At 40.2% G+C, this 22,572-nt stretch overlaps 1 protein-coding gene across 1 annotated transcript in view; it reads right to left on the bottom strand.

Moving 5' to 3' along the window:
- Positions 1–22,572, bottom strand: part of ryr2a (ryanodine receptor 2a (cardiac)) — a gene marked incomplete at both ends in the record, with an annotated part of 671,945 nt that overhangs the window by 5,084 nt on the left and 644,289 nt on the right. The window contains 6 exons of the mRNA XM_080049015.1: positions 3,426–3,477; positions 5,814–5,914; positions 7,115–7,179; positions 10,282–10,438; positions 20,396–20,530; positions 20,724–20,870. Coding sequence (XP_079905141.1) covers positions 3,426–3,477; positions 5,814–5,914; positions 7,115–7,179; positions 10,282–10,438; positions 20,396–20,530; positions 20,724–20,870 — 657 coding nt within the window. The remainder of the gene's footprint in view (positions 1–3,425; positions 3,478–5,813; positions 5,915–7,114; positions 7,180–10,281; positions 10,439–20,395; positions 20,531–20,723; positions 20,871–22,572) is intronic.

Genomic DNA, 22,572 nt, shown 5'->3' with positions numbered 1-22,572 from the left:
TTCTCGGTTCATTAGACATAAAGTGAAATGTCTCAGGCCCTTGCAGATATCGACTTACAGCTCATGAAAATCCAGCATATCAACATATTAGAATATTCCATAAGGCCAATCAAAAAAAGGATTTATACGGCAGAAATGTCGACCTTCTGAAAAGTATGTTCATTCATCCACTCAATACTTGGTCGGGGATCCCTTTGCATGAATCAATTCATTAATGCAGCATGTTATGGACACGATCAGCCTATTATTCAATAAACCCCAAAATAGTTTCTGACACACAAATCTGACTCTCTGGCTGTAAAGTAGAAAGAAGCAAGCCGATAGTAATCCGGTCTGACTGACAGCACAGCTAGCTAGAGGATCCTTCCGACCATGTAGGCTACCTGTCCGTTTGATAGGCTAGTATATTTAAGCGCTCTGAGTGAGAGAAGAGCGCTATATAAATAACATTTATGATTATTATTACATTGTTTGTCCTTTTCGCTGCTGTAAACCGTCCAAGGCTGGTGCAGGCCTTTCTCTTGTTATTCATTCTTCTCTTTTCCTTTTTAAATCAAAATCCAACTTGTTAAAATTCCTCCACTCTGAAATATCTGCGGGCACTGCAGCTGCGATGTTGTCTTTGGAATTTGCGGGAGTTACTACGTTACAAGTGGAGCCAGCGTAAATGCGTAATGAAGTAGGCTGCGTAAATGTCCAGTAAATTCTGATTTTAATTGGTCCATGTATGATTAGTTACGGAAAATACTTCTGGCATACCATATTTATATATATATATCAGTGATTCTTGAGAAGTGGGACAAAACAGGGTGCAATGTTGAAAAAATACAAACCCTATGTTTCGGCAAATTAAATTACATGTATGTATCCAACATATACTAAGCTACTGAGCTAAGCTTTGACACAAACTCCCCGCTTTTTTTTTTTTTAACGTCATTGGCCTATCACCACCGTCAGATGTCAACTCCGTCAGATTTCCTGTCTGACGGTGTTGACATATTTAACGTTTCTTAAACATAACAAATGGAATTTATCTAGTAGCCATTTGGTTTTTCTGTTGATGTTAGGTACTAGTATGAACTACTCCAGGAAAATAAAATGATAAAAAAAATTCAAATAACTTATTCAGAAATTGTAAGTTGGTGTTGACATATCATGGTTGTGACACAGGACTTTCAAGATTCGGAATGTAAATTATTCTAAAACTACAACACTTATCAGCCTGTCTGACTCTAATGTACTCTGCAGAGGTAGAATTTGACAAGAGGTCCTTCAAAGTGACAGCTGCCCCTTATTTCGCCTGATTTTATTACATTTTACATAATGAAATGTCTAACGGTGTTGACTTACGGTAAAGTGGTCCCACCACTTAGAATCCTTATAAAACATGAATGTGTTGTAGAAAAACTGTTTTTTTTGATATGAGAGATTATTTAGTGTTGCTTTTGATGACAAAAACTCCTTTTAATCATTAAAGTACATTTTTAATAGGTTTTATTGCATATGAAAGATTGAAACCTTCTCTGAGGACACACTGTTTTGGACGTTGTGAGAAGATAACAAGTGTCATATATTTGACATAATAATGATAAAATTCAATTTAAGGGGATAATTGTGCTCCAGACATTCTATTCTTAATCCCTAATAACATCTACAATTTTAAATATTTTTAGTTTTAAACATAACAGCAGTTACATATGTAAGACGGCTTTTTGTCCCGGTTCTCAAGAATCACTGATATAGGGGAGGACGGGGGAATGTGAGCCATCGGGTAATGTGAGACACCCCCTGTATCTAGGACACAGAACACATTTTTGGTCATGTGAGATATATGTTTTCAAGCCCTTCTCATTTCCCCTTGGCCATGAAAGAGAGGACCTCATGGTGATGTTGTAAGCATGTTTTTTTCACAAAAATTATTTTTTTTGCATGTAAAAGTAAATTTTCTTTCTGTCAACTTCGATCGATTGTTGTGCCTAAACAAATTGATTCAGGTGGAAAAACTTCTATCACACATGTTGATGAACTACCAACATATGAAACCATGTGATGATGATAACTGAAGATTAGCCTGAATTGCTGAGAGAGGTAGTTTTTTCTCAAATTGTGGCGGTGGGGTAAAGTGAGACAAATGCTGTGGGGTAATGTGAGACAGTGTCTGTGCCCTCTTTTAATGAATCCATTATATTTGAGGTAGCAAGGAGACTAGTTTGAAAAGACAATGCGGGCCAAAGGTGGGGGTTGAATGGTTTAAGGGGTGTCAGCAAGAGCATGGTTTGGCACGTATGTATGTGGGGGACAGGAGAGTGACCTTTAACATCAATAGACTCTAAGAAATATGTCTTTATTCAATGAATGGTCCCAATAAAACAAATGCCAGCTGGGTCTACTGTAGTCCTGTTCTGAGTCCCAGACTGTTCTGGTTCTGATTGTCCTTTGCTCTGACCCCCAGACATTAGCTGGCTCTAAGGGTCCTGTGTTCTGACCACCAGACTGTGTTTTAATCTAACTGGTTCTATCTGTCATTTGCATGTTAATTATTGAATATGAATTATATGTTGTATTTGATCAGAGTTACATCATCAGTGATGATTTGGGGTGCCATGTCATCTGCTGGTGTTGGTCCACTGAGTTTTATCAAGTCCACAGTCAACACAGCCGTCTACCAAGAGATTTGAGAGCACTTCAAGCTCAAGGCCCAAGGCTAAAAGAAACCTGTGCTTCATAACACCTCAGCAAAGACACTGGCTGATCACCTCCATAACATGCTGCATTAATGCGATAATTCATGCAAAATAGGATCCCAGACCAAGTGTTGAGTGGATGAATGAACTATACTGTACTGTATTATAAATCCGTTTATTGATTGGCCGTATGGAATATTCTGATATGTTGAGATGCTGCAGAAAAAGGCCTGGAGTATCAATTCATGTCTAAAGGTACGAACACACTGCACTCCGCGGCGCGGCGGTTGGCCGCGCAAATTGCAGGTTCCGCGCCGCGTGATCATTTTGGCTCATTTGGCTCATTTGTGTCCGCCGCCGCCCGATGACTCATTGAATGTGCACGTGGTCCCGAAGTGAGTGACGTCGGGAGGAGCTCAACGCTGATTGGCTATCGCGGCGCGGCCGGCGGCGAAAAGTTCAATATTTTCAACTTCTGCGGCGGCCGCGCCGCCCCATTCGCGCCGCGCCGCCCCTGGCCGCGCCGCCCCTGGCCGCGCCGCGTGAACGGTTCGCGCGGCGGCGCTCGAAATACATTGACTTTCTATTGAAACTCGCCGCGCGGCGATGTGCAGTGTGTTCGTACCTTAATGATTTTCGAACTTTTTGAATTGTATATGAAAATGAGCTTTTCCAAGATATTCTAATAATATGAGATGCACCTGTATATTTATACATATAAAGATAAATGAGTTTGTTTACCTGGCCTGTGTGCTCTGTTTCATCTTTGTTGATGAGGTACATTACAAAAAATCTGAAAAACACAATCAGATAAACATATCCATTGACATATTATCACACCTACTTACCCTGACGAAACTCGCAGATTATTCTGTTTTTTTCAGGTCAGACCTGTAATGAGGTGCCACCTGTATTTCTTTAAATCTGGTCTCAATGAATGTTCGAAGACATCTCCTAAACCAAACAGCTGAAAAATGTTCCACCATTTTGTTGGATATAAACTCTGTTTGCAAAGATGCAATTATGCAATGATAAGTCTTCAGACAGAACTGCAACATTAACACAAGAGGGGGTCAGACCGGTATCAACAATAATGAATGCACAGAGAAGGATTCACACTTGTAGTTTGTGATTTATATATAAATGACAAATACATTTCACACAAATGCACACACAAATGAATACCGTCATATATAAATGTAAAATTAATCCATCTATAAAAAAAAGTTTCACAAACACACGCAAATGTGTCCTGTTTTAAATAAATAGGTAACACTTTACAATAAGGGTACATTAATTAATGGTTAGTTAATGCTTAATAAGGGTTAACTAACCATTAGTTAACTATTAACTAATGTGTGTAGTAAGCATTTACTAATGGTGTTCATGTTAACTAAGGTATTAATTAATACATTATTTAATGTTTATAAATATCCTACATTAACCTTAGTTAATAAATTACTTAAGCATGAACCAAAAGTTGATGAAGATAATAATAAGCATTAATTAACTGTTAACAAATGTCATCTTTGTAACTTTACTTAAGCATAATTAACCATTTATTAATGGTCTTTGTGACCCTTATTGTAAAGTGGGAACAATTTATCCATTAAGTGACACTTAATAAATGCACACCAGTGCTGAATAAGCATTACAGAAGTATAATTGACCTTAATAGGCAATACTTAAGTGTAATTAACCATTTATTAATGGACTTTGTGAACCTTATTGTAAAGTGGGAACCATTTCTCATGAATTAACACTTAATAAAGGCATACTAGTGATGATCGAGCATCACTTAAGCATAATTAACCATTTCTTAATGTTATTTATGACCTTTTGTAAAGTGGGAACCATTTATCACTTGTTACACTTAATAAATGCAAAATAGTGCTGAATAAGGATTACCTAAGTACAATCCATCAATCAACAATGCTCTTTGTGACCCGTGTACATTCTCTATAATAACAATATTAAACATACTGAAAATACTAAAATATTCCCAACTGCAAATCAATTCATGACAACAATCTGTTATCAACACAATTCAGTCACAATTAAAAAAGAAAGAAAATTTGATTTTTTCTTTAGTTTTATTTGGAAACACGACTCTCACATTTGACATGAATACCGTCAAAGAACTCCAAAATAGTTTCTTCAACAAATTATATCCAGTTTAATGATTTTCTCTGAAATGAACACACAGGAGGAAATGCATTACTAACAGCAATGGTGAAACAAGACGCACTGACTCAGCAGTTAGGTTTAACAGGTAAATGTAAAATATATGTAAGCGTACCCTTGTGGGACTGCGCTCATGTGATTGGCTGAAAACGAGGAAGACATCCGATTGGCTATAGGTAGTTCCTGGTTGAAAAAAACGCATTTGTGAAACCAGCAACGTCAGGGTAGTCTCATAAATCTCACACAAATACAGACCAATTCACACATGAATGCAAGGAAGTTCACAAATTAAAAGCATTTTGTAAATTCAAATGTAACAGTTTGTATATGAATGTAACAACATCCAAACACATTTTTGATGAAAATTCTAAATCTTTTTTAAATTAATATATTTATGGATTTATATTACATTTATTTATAACAAGACACATTTGTGTGTGGATCGGAAATGTGTTTGTGAAACTTTTATTATAGATGGATTTATTTTACATTTATATATGACGGTATTCATTTGTGTGCGCATTGAAATGTATATGTGAGAAGAGAGTCATTTATATATAAATCACAAAATACAAGTGTGAATCCTTCTCTGTGCATTCATTATTATTGAGACCGGTCTGACCCCATAAAGTAGAGCATAAGATAAGTCACATGTTGTGCTAGAGGGGCAGCTCCCATGTAGCTGAATGGTATTAGAGCATGTTGGGGATAGATCCCAGAATCCTTTTTTTCTGTTTGAGTAAAGTGAACCTCAAACAGCCACATAAGTGTTTAAATGATTGTTTGTCGTTATAAATCTGAAGCCAAGATAAATGAGATCCTAGCACTTGTTGACTCTTCCAGTCACGTGCACTGCATAAAGAAAATACAAATCCTCCTTATTATGAAACACTGCTTTGAACTATGTCAGAGGTATTAGCACACACATGTTCCAGATGTACTCACAGGTAGTTGGCTAAGTTGTGCTCCTGTAGCGTGTGTGTTTCAAAGCCATGTGGCACTGTGTCGAAGTAGTCATTGCCTATTCCACAGATAAAACATTTGGTCTGGAAGAGAAATGTGGAAGTATTAAGTTATTTTCATTAAACAAAACATTTAACTGAAAGTCGTTACTTGTGACCTATGAAATGTTTAATTATTTGGATGTCATGCAAATGAATGAACATGTGCATGTCTGCACAGGAGTGTCTATATTGTATACCCATCATTCATGTGTTGTGTTTAAGGGGCACTTTACACGACAACACGAAACGGTGCATACGCGAAAATATTCTCGCGGATGCACTATATCATTTACATGAAAACAGCAAACGGTTTTTGAGATCACCTCCCAGGGAGGATTTTTTTGAAAACACAACGGTTTTGGTTTCTTGTAAACACCGAAACCATTTTCCCTGGTAACGCTGACGTCACGGCTCCAACCTCACACATGCGTAGTCTATAACATTTGCTGTCAAAATACCCACAAGCGAGTTATAAAGTTAGAAGACAACATGCACGGTGTCTCCACGGCACCATCACTGTGATCAGCGGAGAGTGTCGTGCAGGGATAAAATATAGACTAACACTCGCCAATTTAGTCTAAGCGATTACCGTTGTAAGTTATTGAGACCACCCGCCACTTTGGCTGGGGAAAGATTTGTGCTCTGCCGGTTTTTCTAGCAAAATAAACATGTGTCACTTCTATATGCCAGGGACACAGCTCTCTCTACATTAAAAAACACTATCAGTGCGCAGCGGTTAAGTTAAGCTACTGTTCAACAAAAGGAGCATTAAGGCTACGGCTTCACAGTAAAAACATTTCACTGGCTAAACATTAATAGCATTTCACTGGACACACGTGAGTTGACTTTTATTTTGAAGTACGCCTAACAGGAAGGTAGCCGCTCACGAAGCCCCGTCACTATCAGCATGTCTTCTGTTTTCATGAGTTCAATGCGGTGAAATAAGAGGACAGAAAGCTTGTCATTTACAATACTTGTAACCCCCAAGCTTACACCCCAAGCTATCTACTAGGCTAAGTGTCACCGCTGACTATTGGCTTGGCATGCTTACAACAGCGATTTCGGCCCGTTTCCTCTGAAAACATGTGTACGAGTGAATATTTCAAATAAATTGGGTCTGAACGGGGGATTTTTTAAAACCAAAATCGGGAAAACTGTCACGTTTTCACCGTGTAAAGTGCCCCTAAGTGGTTAGTGTGTGTGTGTGTGTGTGTGTGTGTGTGTGTGTGTGGTCTTTTTTACCTCCATGTCTTCCTTAACTTGTTCCTGCTGGTCCCTTAGCTCTCCAAAAGCATCGATGATCAACCCTAGAAGTGATGAGAGAGAATGAAACTGAGGATAGTGGCCTATGAGATCTAGCCTAGTTGGTGTTTTAGGGCTTAAGGTTATAGTTGTCTGTGCACATTGCTCCCACTCAGCTGACTGCCTTCAGACAGACTTTACAGTGGACAGTGGTTAGCTAGTTGTCAGAAGCTGCTAACCTGAACAATTTAATCGCGACTGAGGTTGCCGTTTTTATGAACTAAATCCTCACTTTTATCCATGCACACATGTTGTTATTTCCCGAATAGTGGGTGTGTTGGAGACGGAGAGCGAGTGGTAGGGGGAGTGGAGGGGAAGGGAGGCTGAAGCAAAGGAGCGAGAGTGAGCTGACCGCAGTCAGAGTGAGCCGTCTGCTACCGTATTTACCCTAGTTAGGCTACATAGCACTCACCCACACCCGCTCAAGAGAACACATCACTCCCATCCTCAAAAAACTTCACTGGCTCCCAATACAGCACCGAATTAATTTCAAGATCTTGCTCATCACCTACAAAGCCCTCAATAACCTTGCCCCCCCCCTACCTCACCGACCTCCTCAAACGTCACTCCCCCACTCGCCAACTCAGATCATCTGACACAAACCTTCTGACCCCCATCACAAGATCAAAGCACCGTACCACAGGAGACAGAGCTTTTGCAATTGCTGCCCCAACCCTCTGGAACTCCCTCCCCATAAACATCCGAAATGCAGACTCAATCAACTCATTCAAAAGCCAACTCAAAACTCACCTCTTTCAAGAAAGCATATGACCCCTGACCCACCCCCATCACACCTGACCACTCCAAACCTCTTTTTGAATCTGTATCTTGTTTTTCCGTAGTTTTTGTTTTGTTTTTGTTTTTCTTATGTAGGCCTATTGTATATTCTATGTGATGTAAAGCGTCTTTGAGTGACCTCCAAAAAAGCGCTATATAAATCTTATCAATTATTATTATTATTATTATTATTAATAAAGGGAAAATCGATTTCCAGTATTTTAAATTAACAAAATCGTCCAAATAAATTTATTCGATTTACGATGCAAAATAAATTGATCGCCCTGCCCTAACCTCTGCTATCTCTTTTCTCTTCTCTGTCCCTCTATGGTTCTTCCACACAGAGCCGCTCTCTCTCCAATATATTACTACTCCCGCCTGCTCTCCTTGCTTGACCGCACACTCAGATCTAGAATCTAGCATCGATTGCTCTTCCTTGGGTCAGTGGACGAACACGGAATTTTATACATTTAATTTTACAGCTGAATTTGGCCCGATGAATGTGTGAACGTTGAAAATATACTGTATCTCCCCGGGAGATTTTGTTTTACCTTTTTAACGTGAAATGCATGAATCTGGTGCACTTTGAGAGGAAAATTAAGAGGCTAAATCTGAGGAATTTTGTGTGAAAAAATTATTTGGAGACACTGGGTCTGATGAATTAGAAGCTATTGAAGAAATACACATGGATTTACCATTAAAAATATTAATTTAATTTAAAATAGAATATTATGCAGAGTCCTCTTGGAGCTAATTTTCTTTTACGGGACATATTTCTCTGTAATATAATGAATGCATTTAAATGCAGTGAGAGGATCGAAGCAGAAGAACTCTGTTGTCCAGCTATCTTTTTTTTCACAGACGAGGCTGAAATAGGCAATAGACTATACACAGTGCATGGGCAACTGAGGGCAGCCCCATTTCCAAATGTTTTAAATAAACTCAATACACAATGTACATGGACGTGATCAGTTAACCTCGGATTACCTCCCAGATTAACTGATTCAATTATTAGGATTAATAACTATCCAGACCAAAACATTGTATATCAAACAGACAAACTAAAAAAAAAATCTAAAAATATTATTATTTATTTATTTTTTTGGTGGGGGGGGGGGGGGGGGGGGGTTTATGCCTCGGGCCGGCTCTGCTCGGTGTACACACCCAGACTCTGCTCTTTAATCTGCAGAGCATGTGGGTGGTGGGTGGATGGGGAGTGATGCCCTGGCTAACGCTTACCACGTTTTTCTTGTTCTTGATATGAGTTTTAGATGTTAAGTACTTCATCACAAAGGTATCTTTACATGTCCAATTAACAGTTTGAGGTTGTAAAACAGCTTATGTTGTTTCTCCTGGATAAGACGTTCCACTACCCCGAAAAAATTATTTCACTCAAATATGTCAAATTCCAGAAAATACAAGCAAAATACATTTCAAAGCAGAGAAACACAGGTGTAATAACTATCTAGCTGGGTTCCATTTTAGTCACGTTCACACCAGCCTTATTTGATATGGTTGAACCAAACCCTGGAGTGTTTCACCCCTTGGTGCGATTTGTGTGAAGAAGTAAAAATTAAAAAGCATGGGCTGTAATAACAAACAAAAGAAGTCACCATTGCAAATAAGAGAGGCAGCAAATAAATTAAGTGATACAATTTAAATACATTCTAAATAACTCACCAAAGCAGCAGAACTAGTAGTCGTAAAATCTGACAAAGTAATGCTCAGTCCATGTCGTGACTAATTACCGCAACTATTTACTCATCAACGTAATGTTATAAACCAGTTGGTTTTTTGTGACTTTTGAATCTGATATAAATAGGGCTTTTTAACTCTCTTTAGCTCGGTGTGAGTGTGCCTGAATTAAGCATTGCTCCTTCTTTACGTGACTTTCCAAGTGGAGAGCTCCCTGCATTAACCTAGAATCCACTCATTACTCACTGATAGAAACTGCTGTCATCTCCCCTTGTTATCTACATGACCTTATAATCTGCTTTGAAATAATTGAATAGTTATATCCCTGGCATCTATTCATATGTTTGGGAGAAAGGAGAGAACGTGTTAATTTCCGCTGTGTGTAACACCCTCTGCCCTGCACTGGCATGGAGGTGTATAGTTTATTGCATTAATAAAAATACTTTATTTTGTTGTTTTGTGTTGTTTTGTACATATAAAATATTTTAAAATAGAGCCGGCCTACACACACTCACATAAAAAAAAATCGACCAATCCAAATCATTTTAAACAAGGAGTACTCGATGAATCGATCACTCACATTAAAGGTGTGTGTCTCTGTGTGTGTGTGTGTGTGTGTGTGTTGGATTTCTCACCCTGGATGATGGCCAGGAGGATTACAATGACAAAGAAGAAGAAGGTGATGTCAAAGATGATCCGATAGATCTCGTACTCATCCCCCGCTGGGTCTTCAATCTGGTCACCAATCCCTCCACCTGCTCTCACTCCTACATACATGTGAAACATGTAGCACTGAGGAAGAGAGAGAGCCAGGCAAACAGGAAGTTGGGGAGATAGAAAAAGAGAGAAGAACTTTAACATGCCAGCTTTGAAATAGGGTCCAAAAATGGAAAATTAAAAGGAAAAACAAATTGAACTGTTTGAGTAAATATGGGATAATTATGTATTTCAGTTTCAGTAAAAAAAAAAATTAAATTAAGTACAGGCCCTCAAGCATTGAGGGCGCTGCCGATGCGCCGGGGGGGCCTGTACTTTTAAAATATCCACAGGATTTTCTAGTTATTATTTATATTTTCTGGTTACATTTTTTATTTGGGTTTCTACTATAAACTTTTTTTCATGGTCCAAGTGCCATTGCTGAATCTCCTTTTTTTAGCCTCTGTCTGAAACGCTCTGTTTAAGGGGTCTGAAGCCTGAACCTAACTGCTGGTTTGAATCTAAGGTGGATTTCACACCTTAAAGTCTGCACAAATGTCCAAACTATGGACACGTTTTTTAATCTCCTGTATTTGATCTGTGTAGGTTTGGTTTCACATTGCAGTTTTGCCAGTGCACTAAATAACTTTCCATGACACCTACCTCTGAGTTTATCACCTACAGTCATGGAGTGGTGGTGTTGGCACCCCTGGAATTCTGTCTGATAATGCACTGCTTCTCCCAGAAAATGTTTGCAAGTACAAATGCTTTGGCATTAATATGTTTATCCCAATCGGATATAATTTCATAACAAACTCCAAAAATCATCCGGACAAAAGTGTTCGCACCCTTTGAAAGTATTTGTATATCAAACATGTGATGCTTGTTTAAAACGTAATTCAGCTCACCTGTGGCAAGTAACGGGTGTTGGCAATATAGAAATAACACTTGCGGGGGCGCCTTTAGCTCAGTTGGTAAGGCGTCCCCCTCCCGGGCCGGGCCCAGCAGCAGACCCGGGTTCGATTCCCACCCGCGGTCGTTCTCTGCATGTCACTCCCCTCTATGCCCCATTTCACCTCTGTCTCTCTGCACTGTCAATAAAGCATAAAAATGCCAACAAAATATCTTAAAAAAAAAAAAAAGAAATAACACTTGCAGGAAGTTAAAAGGAAACGTTTACTCAACCTCTACGTATGTTGTGTCCCTGTGTGTACCACACTGAGCATGGAGGAAAGAAAAAAGCGCAAAGAATTGTCAGAGGATTTGAGAAACATAATTTGGGAAAAACATGGCCAATCTCAAGGTTACAAGTCCATTTCCAAAGATCTCAATGTTTGTGTGACCACAGTAGGCAGTGTCATCAAGAAGTTAAAAGCCTATGGCACTGTGTCTAACCTCCCTAGATGTGGACGGAAGAGAAAAATGTATGACAGATCTCAAGGAATGATTGTTTGAATGGTGAATAAAGAACCTCAATCACCTTCCAAAGAAATTCAAGCTGCCCTACAGACACAGGGTACAACAGTGCTCACACTATCCGTTGAAGGCTGAAGGAAAAGGGACTTTATGGTAGGAGACCCAGGATGACCCCCCCTTCTGACAGAGGCATAAAAAAGTGACTGGTTTGCCAAAACATACCTGAGGAAGTCAAAAACCTTTTAGGGGAATGTCCTCTGGACAGATGAGATGAAGGTAGAGCTTTTTGGTAAAAGACATCAATGTGTTTACAGAAAAACAAAATGAGGCCTTCAAAGAGAGGAACACAGTCCCTACAGTCAAACATGGTGGAGGTTTAAAAATGTTTTGGGGTTGCTTTGCTGCCTCTGGCACAGGACTCCTTGACTGTGTGCATGGCTTTTTGTCTATTCTTTTTAGTGTTTTTGAGTTGGAAACAAATGTAATACAAATATTAATGCTAAAGCACTTGCTTTGATGATTGCAATAATTTTCTGGTTGAGACATGCAGTATCTGACCGATTTACAGGGATGCCAACACTTTTGTCCATGACTGTACATGGGCTGTGTCTCCCTTTACTGGACATTGATTGGTTTGTAGATGGGCGTGCGTGATCATGTTTACCATTGTAGAAGCATGGTTTGCTTTTTTTTAAACTACTTTTTCTTCTCTGTACTGATAAATCATATCCGTATATCGCGATGAGCTCGTTGCGGCTCTTCGGCGCCTGCTCCTCCTCCCTGAAGCGGTCGTGCTCCCACCGACCCTCGTCCTTCCAAAGCCTATTTTTACCTTTAGGTCTCTCCTCCTCCTGAGTGTGTCCTCTGACACCATGCTCAAAGAACAGTCCTTTCCTCAAAACTATCCATATGTGGATATTTTTGAAGGAAGTCCACTTCTAGGCATATGTTCAGTCACTCTTAAAGCTCTACATTTGTAGATGATTTGCCTCATGGTGGACCGATGGAGCTCAAACTTTTTTTAAATGAATTTATAGCTGTCCCCAGACAAATGTGAAACATCACAACTCTATTCCTGAGATCCTCTGAGATTTTCCTTTCCTTTTGGCAAGTCTGACCTGTATGGGTTCACTTTGGTGAGCCTAAACTGAGCTGGTTTTATCTCCGTTCGTGCCGCCCAATTTCTTCCCTAAAGATCTCTCATTACATTGGTCCATTTCCTCACTCAATTTGGCCCACCTGATTGTGTTTACCTGCTCGATTTAAGCAATGCAGCTCAGGGTTCACACACTTTTGCACATACAAAAGTTAGTAAATCATTTGTTTTATCTGTTTTAACAATTGATTTCCGGAAAAGAATAATGTTGAATTGATAAACAAACATCTGTTATTTCATATAAAAATACTGGTATTGATAAAAATGTATTAATAATGGTTAAAATAAATACAATTCCAAAAGGCTCAAGGGGTTCACATACTTTCAAGCAGCACTGTATATTTCACCCACTGTGCACTATAGTAGCTCTAACATTATGGCTGACCCAGGATCTGCATGTGCATGATATCGCTGCACCACGTCATCGCTCTAATGTAATAGCTGACCCAGGAGCAGCACTGGATATGAAAGCAGTGGGCAGCTGTGCTTGGCTGCTAACGGCCGCGTCTGCATCACAGGTGGCAGTTGCTAAAGGGAGCAACAGGAGGAGAAACATTGTCTGCTTTGTTCAGAGCAAGGGAGGACACAAACGTCTGCAGTTTTCAGAGGTGTCTGTGATCAATAAGTGAAATCAACATAACGTCGGCTTTCTGGCACAAATTAACTGTCTCCCACAACGTCTCCAAACACGCACACACAAACATATGCAAATATACACACACACCGGATTGCAATGAAGTTGTATTCAGGAATGCAAAACCTGACCAGAAAATAAATGCCATTCTATTGACAGCCAAATTCTCGTCGTTAATTCGTTATAAAATGTCTTATTGGCATAACATCTGTCCCTATTTTCTGTAACTTGGGCTAAAATAAGATTAAAAAAAGAAAATTACATAAAAGTAATCTGTGCATCAAAAATAGTAACTTTTGCAGTTCAGCATCCAACAGACATGTCTGTAGTGGTGAACATGGTTGTAGACAGGAGTCCAAGGTAAGGTAACAAAATAAGATATTTTATTGTTTACAAAGGAACATCTTGTGGCATCATGCTCAATGCTAGAAACCAGGTAACACACAATGAGACAATTATTAAAAGTAAACTGGCCAATATATGAACATGATAAAGAAAATATATAAAGGATGAGCTCGTAAACAAAAATATAAAAATATTTACAATGTAGCGTCAAGTTAGTGACTGGTGGCTGATTTGGCACAGGTACAGGTGTCAGGACATAGTATTGGCAGAGCCTTAGTAGATGGGACATAGCTGAATTTGAGGTAGGGGACTGATATCCTCTCAGAAGCTCACTGCAGCCTCTGTTGGTGGTGTGGGCACTGGTTGCAGTTGAGTGGGCGACAGCCATTGATCAGGGGCCTGTTTCAGGTAGCTGGTTTTGAGGCAACCCAGAGTTTGTTCGCTCTGAGTTAGTGGAAACTCTGGGTTTTCCGTTTCAGGTAGCAGGTTCAGCACAACCGAAAGTCAGTTACTGCGGCAACATACGCCGTGGGTCTAACCTGCTCGGGAGGTGGTTTGACCTACCCTGAGTTTGTTTTCACTTTACGCTGCAGCTCCGACTGAAGAAAGAGTGTCACTGTCGCACGCGTCCCTGTACAGTTTAAAGCAAAATCACTCCATAGAAATCTCCATCGGGATGTTTTTATCATTTCCTGATGATTTTACGTTTGACCGATAATTTATCTGATCAGTAGCCTTGTTCTCAGCCCTCGGTCCGTTCATATAGACGGCCACCTTACACATCGTGACATGCTCTACATTCAGATTAATAAACCTATTTGTATTGTATGTTTTTTAACGTCTGTGCCACTGAACAGATTTATGTCAGGTGGATTCATGTAACGCTGCGGCTGCACGCGATCGTTACTTGTGCGATCCTAAAGTCACAGACGAGCCTCGTCAAAAATAGCCTAATATGAATATAACATTGATATAATCATTTAAACTGTGATCACTTGAGGAAAATCAGCAAGTTTTGTGCTGACCAGCTGTCCCCGGTGTTCAGTGACATCTTCAACTCCTCCCTGGAGCACTGCCAGGTACCAGCCTGCTTCAAGGCCTCCATCATCATTCCTGTCCCTAAAAAGACAAAGATCACAGACCTGAATGATTACAGACCCGTCGCCCTGACCTCTGTGGTCATGAAGGTCTTTGAACGCCTCGTCCTTGCCCACCTGAAGTCCATCACAGACCCTCTCCTAGACCCCCTGCAGTTTGCGTATAGGGCCAACAGGTCCGTGGAAGACGCGGTCAACATGGCTCTACACTACGTCCTGGAACATCTGGACACTGCAGGGACCTACGCCAGAATTCTGTTCCTGGACTTCAGCTCGGCGTTCAACACCATCTTGCCATCGATACTGGAGAGTGGGCTCTCTGCGCTGCAGGTGCCTGACTACACCTGCAGCTGGATTACAAATTTCCTATCTAATAGGACCCAGCGGGTGAAGCTCGGGAAGTACATCTCCGAGCCGAGGTCGATCAGCACCGGTTCCCCGCAGGGCTGCGTCCTGTCTCCCCTTCTGTTTTCCCTCTACACCAACTGTTGCACCTCCAGCCACCAGTCGGTCAAGCTACTTAAATTCGCAGATGACACCACACTGGTAGGGCTTATCTCCAGGGGGGATGAAGCTGCCTACAGGAGCCAGATCGACTCGGTGGTTTCTTGGAGCCATCACAACAACTTAGAGCTAAATGCTCTTAAAACAGTGGAGTTAGTAGTGGACTTCAGGAGGAACCCACCCCCTCCCCCTCCAATCATACTGGGAGGCACCCCAGTCGCCATAGTGGAGTCATGCAGATTCCTCGGGGTGACGCTCTCTCGGGACCTAAAGTGGGGGCCAAACACCGATGCCCTCACTAAAAAAGCACAAAAACGGTTGTTTTTCCTGAGGCAGCTCAGGAAATTCAAGCTGCCTAAATCCATGCTGGTGAACTTCTATACGGCCATCATTGAGTCCATCATCACCTCTGCCATCATCATCTGGTTCCCCGCTGCAGCAGCCAAGGATAAGGCCAAGCTGCAGCGGGTGATACGCTCGGCGGAGAAGGTGATTGGCTGCCCCTTGCCCCCCCTTGGGGCTCTGTTTAACAGCAGGGCTCTGGGGAGGGCCAGAAAGATCATGGCTGACCCCGCACACCCAGGCCACGGTCTCTTCGCCCCGCTCCCTTCAGGCAGGAGGTTGCGGTCAATAAGGACTCTCAAAACCAGACATTTGCACAGCTTCTTCCCCACGGCCATCCGACTATTAAATGCAGTGCCCCCCCCCCCCCCCCCCTCAGTAACCTAATGGTCTGTTGTACATATACTTGATCTCTTGGCACGTTGGCACTTCTTATTGATTATATGATTATATAATTTATTATTTACTCATTTTTGCACTATATATGTTGGTTTGCACTGTCTTGTCCTGTCTTGCACTTGTCCTATTGTAAACTCCACTGTACCAAATCAAATTCCATACATGTTCACATGTCATGGCAAATAAAGTCTTCTGAATCTGAATCTGAATCTGAATCTGAAAATGGATCTGGTAATAAATCAATCAGGCTCTTCAATGGAAACTGTCACCTAATGTGTCTGATGTTAATGTCTTTCACTCCCCATTTAAAAGAAGCGACAGTCTGTTCTGTTTACTGCACAGTAGGCTATTAGGCTATAGCGTGCCAACATATTATACAGTGAATATAAAACACTGTCAGCAATGCTGTGCCGCGCCAGCTTTATTACTTTACAGCTGATATGTGTAACTTTTTAAAATAGACAATGGCTTCTCATACGGAAGCGAAATGATTATCTTGACAAAAAATGTTTGCTCTGTTTTTTTTTCTGAATTGCCGAGGAGATTAGATCAGAGTTATGAGACAATATCCCGTTAATTCTTCTCCATAGGCTACCATAAGCTAATTCGTTAATATTTCTAACTCAGTGGGAGGAGCGGAGATTTCTTTTTTGAGAAGTGGAGAAGTGGGAGGATCAAGCATTTGTTTCTTCTGTTTCCATGGTGAATCATGTTATCAGCGATCCATTGACGATGGCTTTTACGCACATGCTCCACCCAGCTACCTGAAACAGGCCCCAGAGTGAACACGCTCAGAGTTGATAAACCCAACGCTGATCCACTGTTCTGAAACCGAAAACCCAGAGTTACTCATCAACCCTGCGCTCTGAGTTTACCAACTCAGAGCGCAGGATTAAACTCAGAGTATGTAAAACCAGCTACCTGAAACAGGCCCCAGATTGATCATCTTTTGACCCCACTATCACAGCTGACATGCTGTAGCCATCGGATTCTGAAATGTCACGATAAAATACAACAGTTAGGCGATTATAAGTGTAAAATGATAGTCGGATGAAAACTTTTTTACTTTATTTTTTTACTTTAAAACACACAAACGGTTGCTGCATTAGTTTGTTTCTGAAACATTTGAGCAATGTGCCCTCCCTGACAGCAGCTATAGTTGCATACTGTGTGAACAGTCTTACCTCTATGCGCGCTTTGCAGGAGGTGGTGCATTAGGCTGTCATATGGGACAGGTTCCTCCGGTTTCGTTTCAGAGTCCTTCGGTCTGAAATGGAGAGGGCTAGGCTAGTTTTGTTGATTGCCCGCAGGCATTGTTGGCCTAGCTCACTATCTTTGACCGGCAAATAATAAAAACATAGCCTAGTGCGTGTTTCCATTCCCCTGTTTTACAGTGAAACCGGAAAAATTACATTAATATTTTGGGAAAAATAATATAGTGTGGAGTCTACAAGGTGTCTGTTTTGTCGAGGTATCGCCATGTTAACACGGGAAGTAGTTTGTTTCCACAACTTGCCTGAAGTCAGAGGTCAGACCAGATGATACGGAAAAGGTGGGTGTGGCCTTGGAGAGCAGCGAGCTAGTAGAGTGCGCAGTGCATTGTTGTACATGTGGTAGATTTCTTACTTTGAGCCAGAGAGACCATAAAACACTCTTTCTGCTTTTTCTCAGGCTAGGATAAACTGATTTAATTTTTTTGGCCCATTTCTAGCTGCAAGTTCAATAAACTTTCATATTTCCACTGGTGAAATACTGTATCTCTTTAATGTTGAAAAACCATGTAAATGTGCATTTGGCACAAGAGGTGACCTATAACACTGCTAATGCTTCTGTGTGTGTTTTCACACAGAACATGACCATCATAAATTGAGCAAGTATGTAGAGGAAAACCAGTTCCAAGTCAGTGTTAGTGGGACAACTAGGACATTACAAAGTGCCTTAAAAACGTTGACAGCATGCAATGGGAAGATAACTGAGCAAAAGAAGAGAGGGGGAAGAACATTGGTAAAACTACTGTTATAGCAAGGGATTTATTCACATAAAGGGGGAGAGGGAAAAAACAGAGCTTTGTCAGTCTAACCCTCTATGCCACTGAACCCATGTCCCCTCCTGTAGAGCAGTCAGAACTGCCCCTTAATAGGAAACAGAACAGTTCTATGGAATGCTATGGGTGACTGACTATAGGGGATTAGAGTGTGTTTCCTGAAATTTCCGGGTGACAGAAAGCCCCCGTCCACCTGCAGACAACTCAAAGCATGGAGCCCTTATATAGTATTTATTACATTCAGCTTGGACCCTGGGAACTGTCTCATTACTGTGTAATTCTACTCCCTCCATCACACAGTTAAACATTTAAATGATGATAGGCCTCCCTGTAACACCTGTGTACCATGTTTAATTGTATCAGTGAGAATAAGAGTAGTGGGTTAGCTGCTAACCTTTAGGATTAAAGGTGGAGTCAGTGATTCTGGAGAATGCTTGTGGTCAAAATCACTTTGTCAAAATCAGTGAATATCTCCTCACGATCCGCTGTACCTGTCCGTACTGTGTGTACGCTAAAAAAAATCCAGTGTTAATACACAGTCTTGGCTCTGTAAACATGCATGTTGCTAGCAAAGATGGACTACATTTGTTTACATACCCTTTGTTTACACACCAGTTCACAGAGCCTAGGCTGTACATCACAGTACATAAGCGATATTCACTGAATTTGACAAAAAGTGATTTTGACAACAAGCATTTTTCAAGAATCGCTGACTACACCTTTAACTCCGATACCACGTTCTTGTATCACAAAGCAGGTTCACTTTTAATCAGGAAAAGTCCCAATGGTAGCTTATGTTATGCATCATACCAGATACTGTATCCAAGGGGAGTGCTAATTTGAACTTGAATCATAATAAACACCCCAGGTTGGTAGAGTAAGTCATCTTCCTTACTGTCAAGCTAAAATATGCCTAAAAAGAAACTGTAGTTCAGCTGAGTTGCTGTAAGATTACAGATGGAGCCTGCCTGCTCCGAAGCATAGCTTTGTGTCCATACATGGTGCTGCTTCCTCTTTAGTGACACGCTCCACAGGATGCTGCCCATTTTTTGAGACAGGCTTGACTGACATTATCAACAAGAGCAGCAGTGAGCCAATGCCCACAGCAATAAGACTAAATAGGAGCAGCAAGTCGAACCATGGTTTTAACATTGAACAACACTCAACCATCCAGATGACCAAAAGAGAAAAAAGCTGGTGTACAAAAGTAATCTTAGCAACAGATTTTTTCATTGAAAAGTCACCAGAAATTATTTGTCTCAGCTCTACGTATAGCTTTTGGTACATATCATCATTGTAGTTTTTCTCCAACACAACTGGCTGTCACAAGTGCCACCTAAACATACAGTAATTAAAGCTAAAGTGTGTAACTTCTGTTGCCCCTATGAGGAATTCTGAGTAATTACAACAACACTGCGTTTACATGCAGACTCATAATCGGGTAAATAAACGAATGAGACCTCAACAGAACTTGTAAAATGAACATAAACACCTTTATCCGATCTACTTTGCACACAAATCGGCACAAACGGACAAGCAAAGTCGGGTAAGAACACCTAGATAACTCGTTCATAGTCGGCATTCTACCTGCATGTATACAGGATCGCATATCTCATATCGGAGTTAGCGTTCTGCGCTTGCTCGAGAATCCCTGCAGAGTTAACATGAAGTCAGCCTTCGGTGATGGTGCATGGATTTTATACCGCCTGCTGTACTTCCAGGTTTTTTCTTAGCAGTAGAATCAACAACTGAAACATTTCTATGGCTCTTCTTGGGATATTTCTGTGCTCCTGCTAGAGTGGCGGGGGGCGACAGCAGTTTGTAAATTCTGCCATACTGAGAAATACAGAGAGAGTTTTGTGGAGCTGATAGGCTTATTAACTTTGTGTCAATTTGTTTGACATTGGCTTGAATGTAACCGATATTCATTAATATGAAAAAGTTATGCACTGTAGCTTTAACAGAACTGTTTCCCAGGACCATACATCTAACTACTACTAACACAGCATCAACAAAACCAGTCTTGATCCATACATTTTTTCTTTCATGCAAATTCATTAAATGTTTAACCAACATGGTCTTTTCTACACAGAAGCATTTATCTTCTCATACTCACGGTCAACATATCGTCGCACTTCATGTCTGGCAGTTCTCCATCTTCACCCTTGTTGTAGAACTTCCTGAAGAAGTTGAAAGCCACCACCGTGTATAGATACACCACTACTGCTAACAGGCCGACTGTTAACACAAGCTGGCAGACAGGAAAAAAGATACGCTGCTTGAGTTTTGTTATACTTTAGAAAAATATGAAATGATAATACTTTATGAAATGTTGTTTCTAATGGTTTATCTGTCCATCAAGAAAGTATTATTTCTATGTTACTATGTTTTCCATGCAGTAGTTGCGGTTGGTTCTTAAAAGTGTTAAGTATATCATTATTTACCTGTTTGCCATTGTGTGTTACAGATGACAAAATGGTACGTAGTGTCTTAAAGCCCATGGCTATGTCGAGCAGATGGGCAGCAAAGAAAAAGTTGTTGTAATGACCCAGGATGGACATGGTCATATACCAGGCCAGATACAGGAAGGACTGCAGGGACGAAGAGAGGTTAGTCAAGATACTGACAAGAACAGATATGCGGACAACTTAGTATATCAATCTTCAGTTTGTGGCAACATTTTCATGGGTTTTTTGGGTAACAATTTACAAAAAGGGTACGTCAATTAACATTAAGTAAATGCTTAATAAATGCTTAATAAACATTAACTCGTCATTAACTTACCGTAAATACATGCTTGGAATTCCTTAATAAGCATTAACTAAGCATCAACTAACTGTTATGCTTAGGTAATGCTTAATAATAGTAAGTAATAACTTACTGTTAATATCATTAACTAAGCATTAATTAACAATTAATTAATGTGCCAAAAAATGGGGCAGCTTTACTTTAATGATCCCACAATTTGACATTAACTGGAACAAAACATTTAGACTGAATAAAAACAAGAATCCAGGTATTTATTCATTTATATTTGACAAATCTAAAAGTTTTTCTACTTTCTACTATTTATTCTTTACATTTTCTTAAAAAATATAATAATAATAATAATTTTATTATTATTATTATTATTATTATTATTATTATTATTATTATTATTATTATTATTATTATTATTATATCCAGAACGTGAGTAAGATACATATTTGCTATTTATTATTATTTTTAATTACTATTATTATTATGTATTTTTCTGCTGCCGGTAATGTTGATTGCCTTAACTGATCGGGAACGGTTTTGGATCGGGAATCGACTTTGAATTGAATCATGACCCCAAGAATCGGAATCTTATCATAGGATTCCAGAAGATTCACAGCCCTAACTCTACCCTTGACTACTATTATTTGAGATAAGCTAACAAGTGATGAGCGACCTTTGCCAATTTCTTCTTCAAAGATGCAAGCACAGTCAGAATGCCCTTCGCTTGACCCCGAGAGCGAGAGAACAAGCTAAAAATCAAAATGTTCAAACTATTCCGTAAGTCACTTCTTAAAACACACTTTTATCAGAGAGCCTTCCCTACTTTTACTTACACACTAACAACACTAAATTAATGAAAATATCTGGAAACACTCTGGACATCCAGATAATATTTATATTAAAAATAGTTTATGGAAAACGTATTAGTCGAGATATTCTGCAAGGAAACCACATGATGAAGCCAGACATTATTGGTGAACGATTTCGTGCTTCTACACTCAACAAAAATATAAACGCAACACTTTTGTTTTTGCTCCCATTTTTCATGAGATGGACTTAAAGATCTAAAATTCATTCCAGATACACAATTGTACCATTTCTCTCAAACATTGTTCACAAATCTGTCTAAATGTGTGATAGTGAGCACTTCTGCTTTGCTGAGATAATCCATCCCACCTCACAGGTGTGCCACATCAAGATGCTGATCTGACATCATGATTAGTGCACAGGTGTGCCTTAAACTGTCCACAATAAAAGGCCACTCTGAAATGTGCATTTTTTTGCTTTATTGGGGGTCTGGGGACTCAGAACCAGTCAGTATCTGGTGTGACCACCATTTGCCTCATGCAGTGCAACACATCTTCTTTGCATAGAGTTTATCAGATTGTCAATTGTGGCCTGTGGAATGTTGGTCCACTCCTCTTCAATGGCTGTGCGAAGTTGCTGGAGACGGCTTATGGTGGAGAAATGAACATTCAATGCACGAGCAACAGATCTGGTTGACATTCCTGCTGTCAGCATGCCAATTGCACG

Source organism: Ammodytes marinus (assembly GCF_949987685.1).
Source record: "Ammodytes marinus genome assembly, chromosome: 20".
Classification (NCBI taxonomy): Eukaryota; Metazoa; Chordata; class Actinopteri; order Uranoscopiformes; family Ammodytidae; genus Ammodytes; species Ammodytes marinus.
This window is presented reverse-complemented; position numbering and strand designations above follow the sequence as displayed.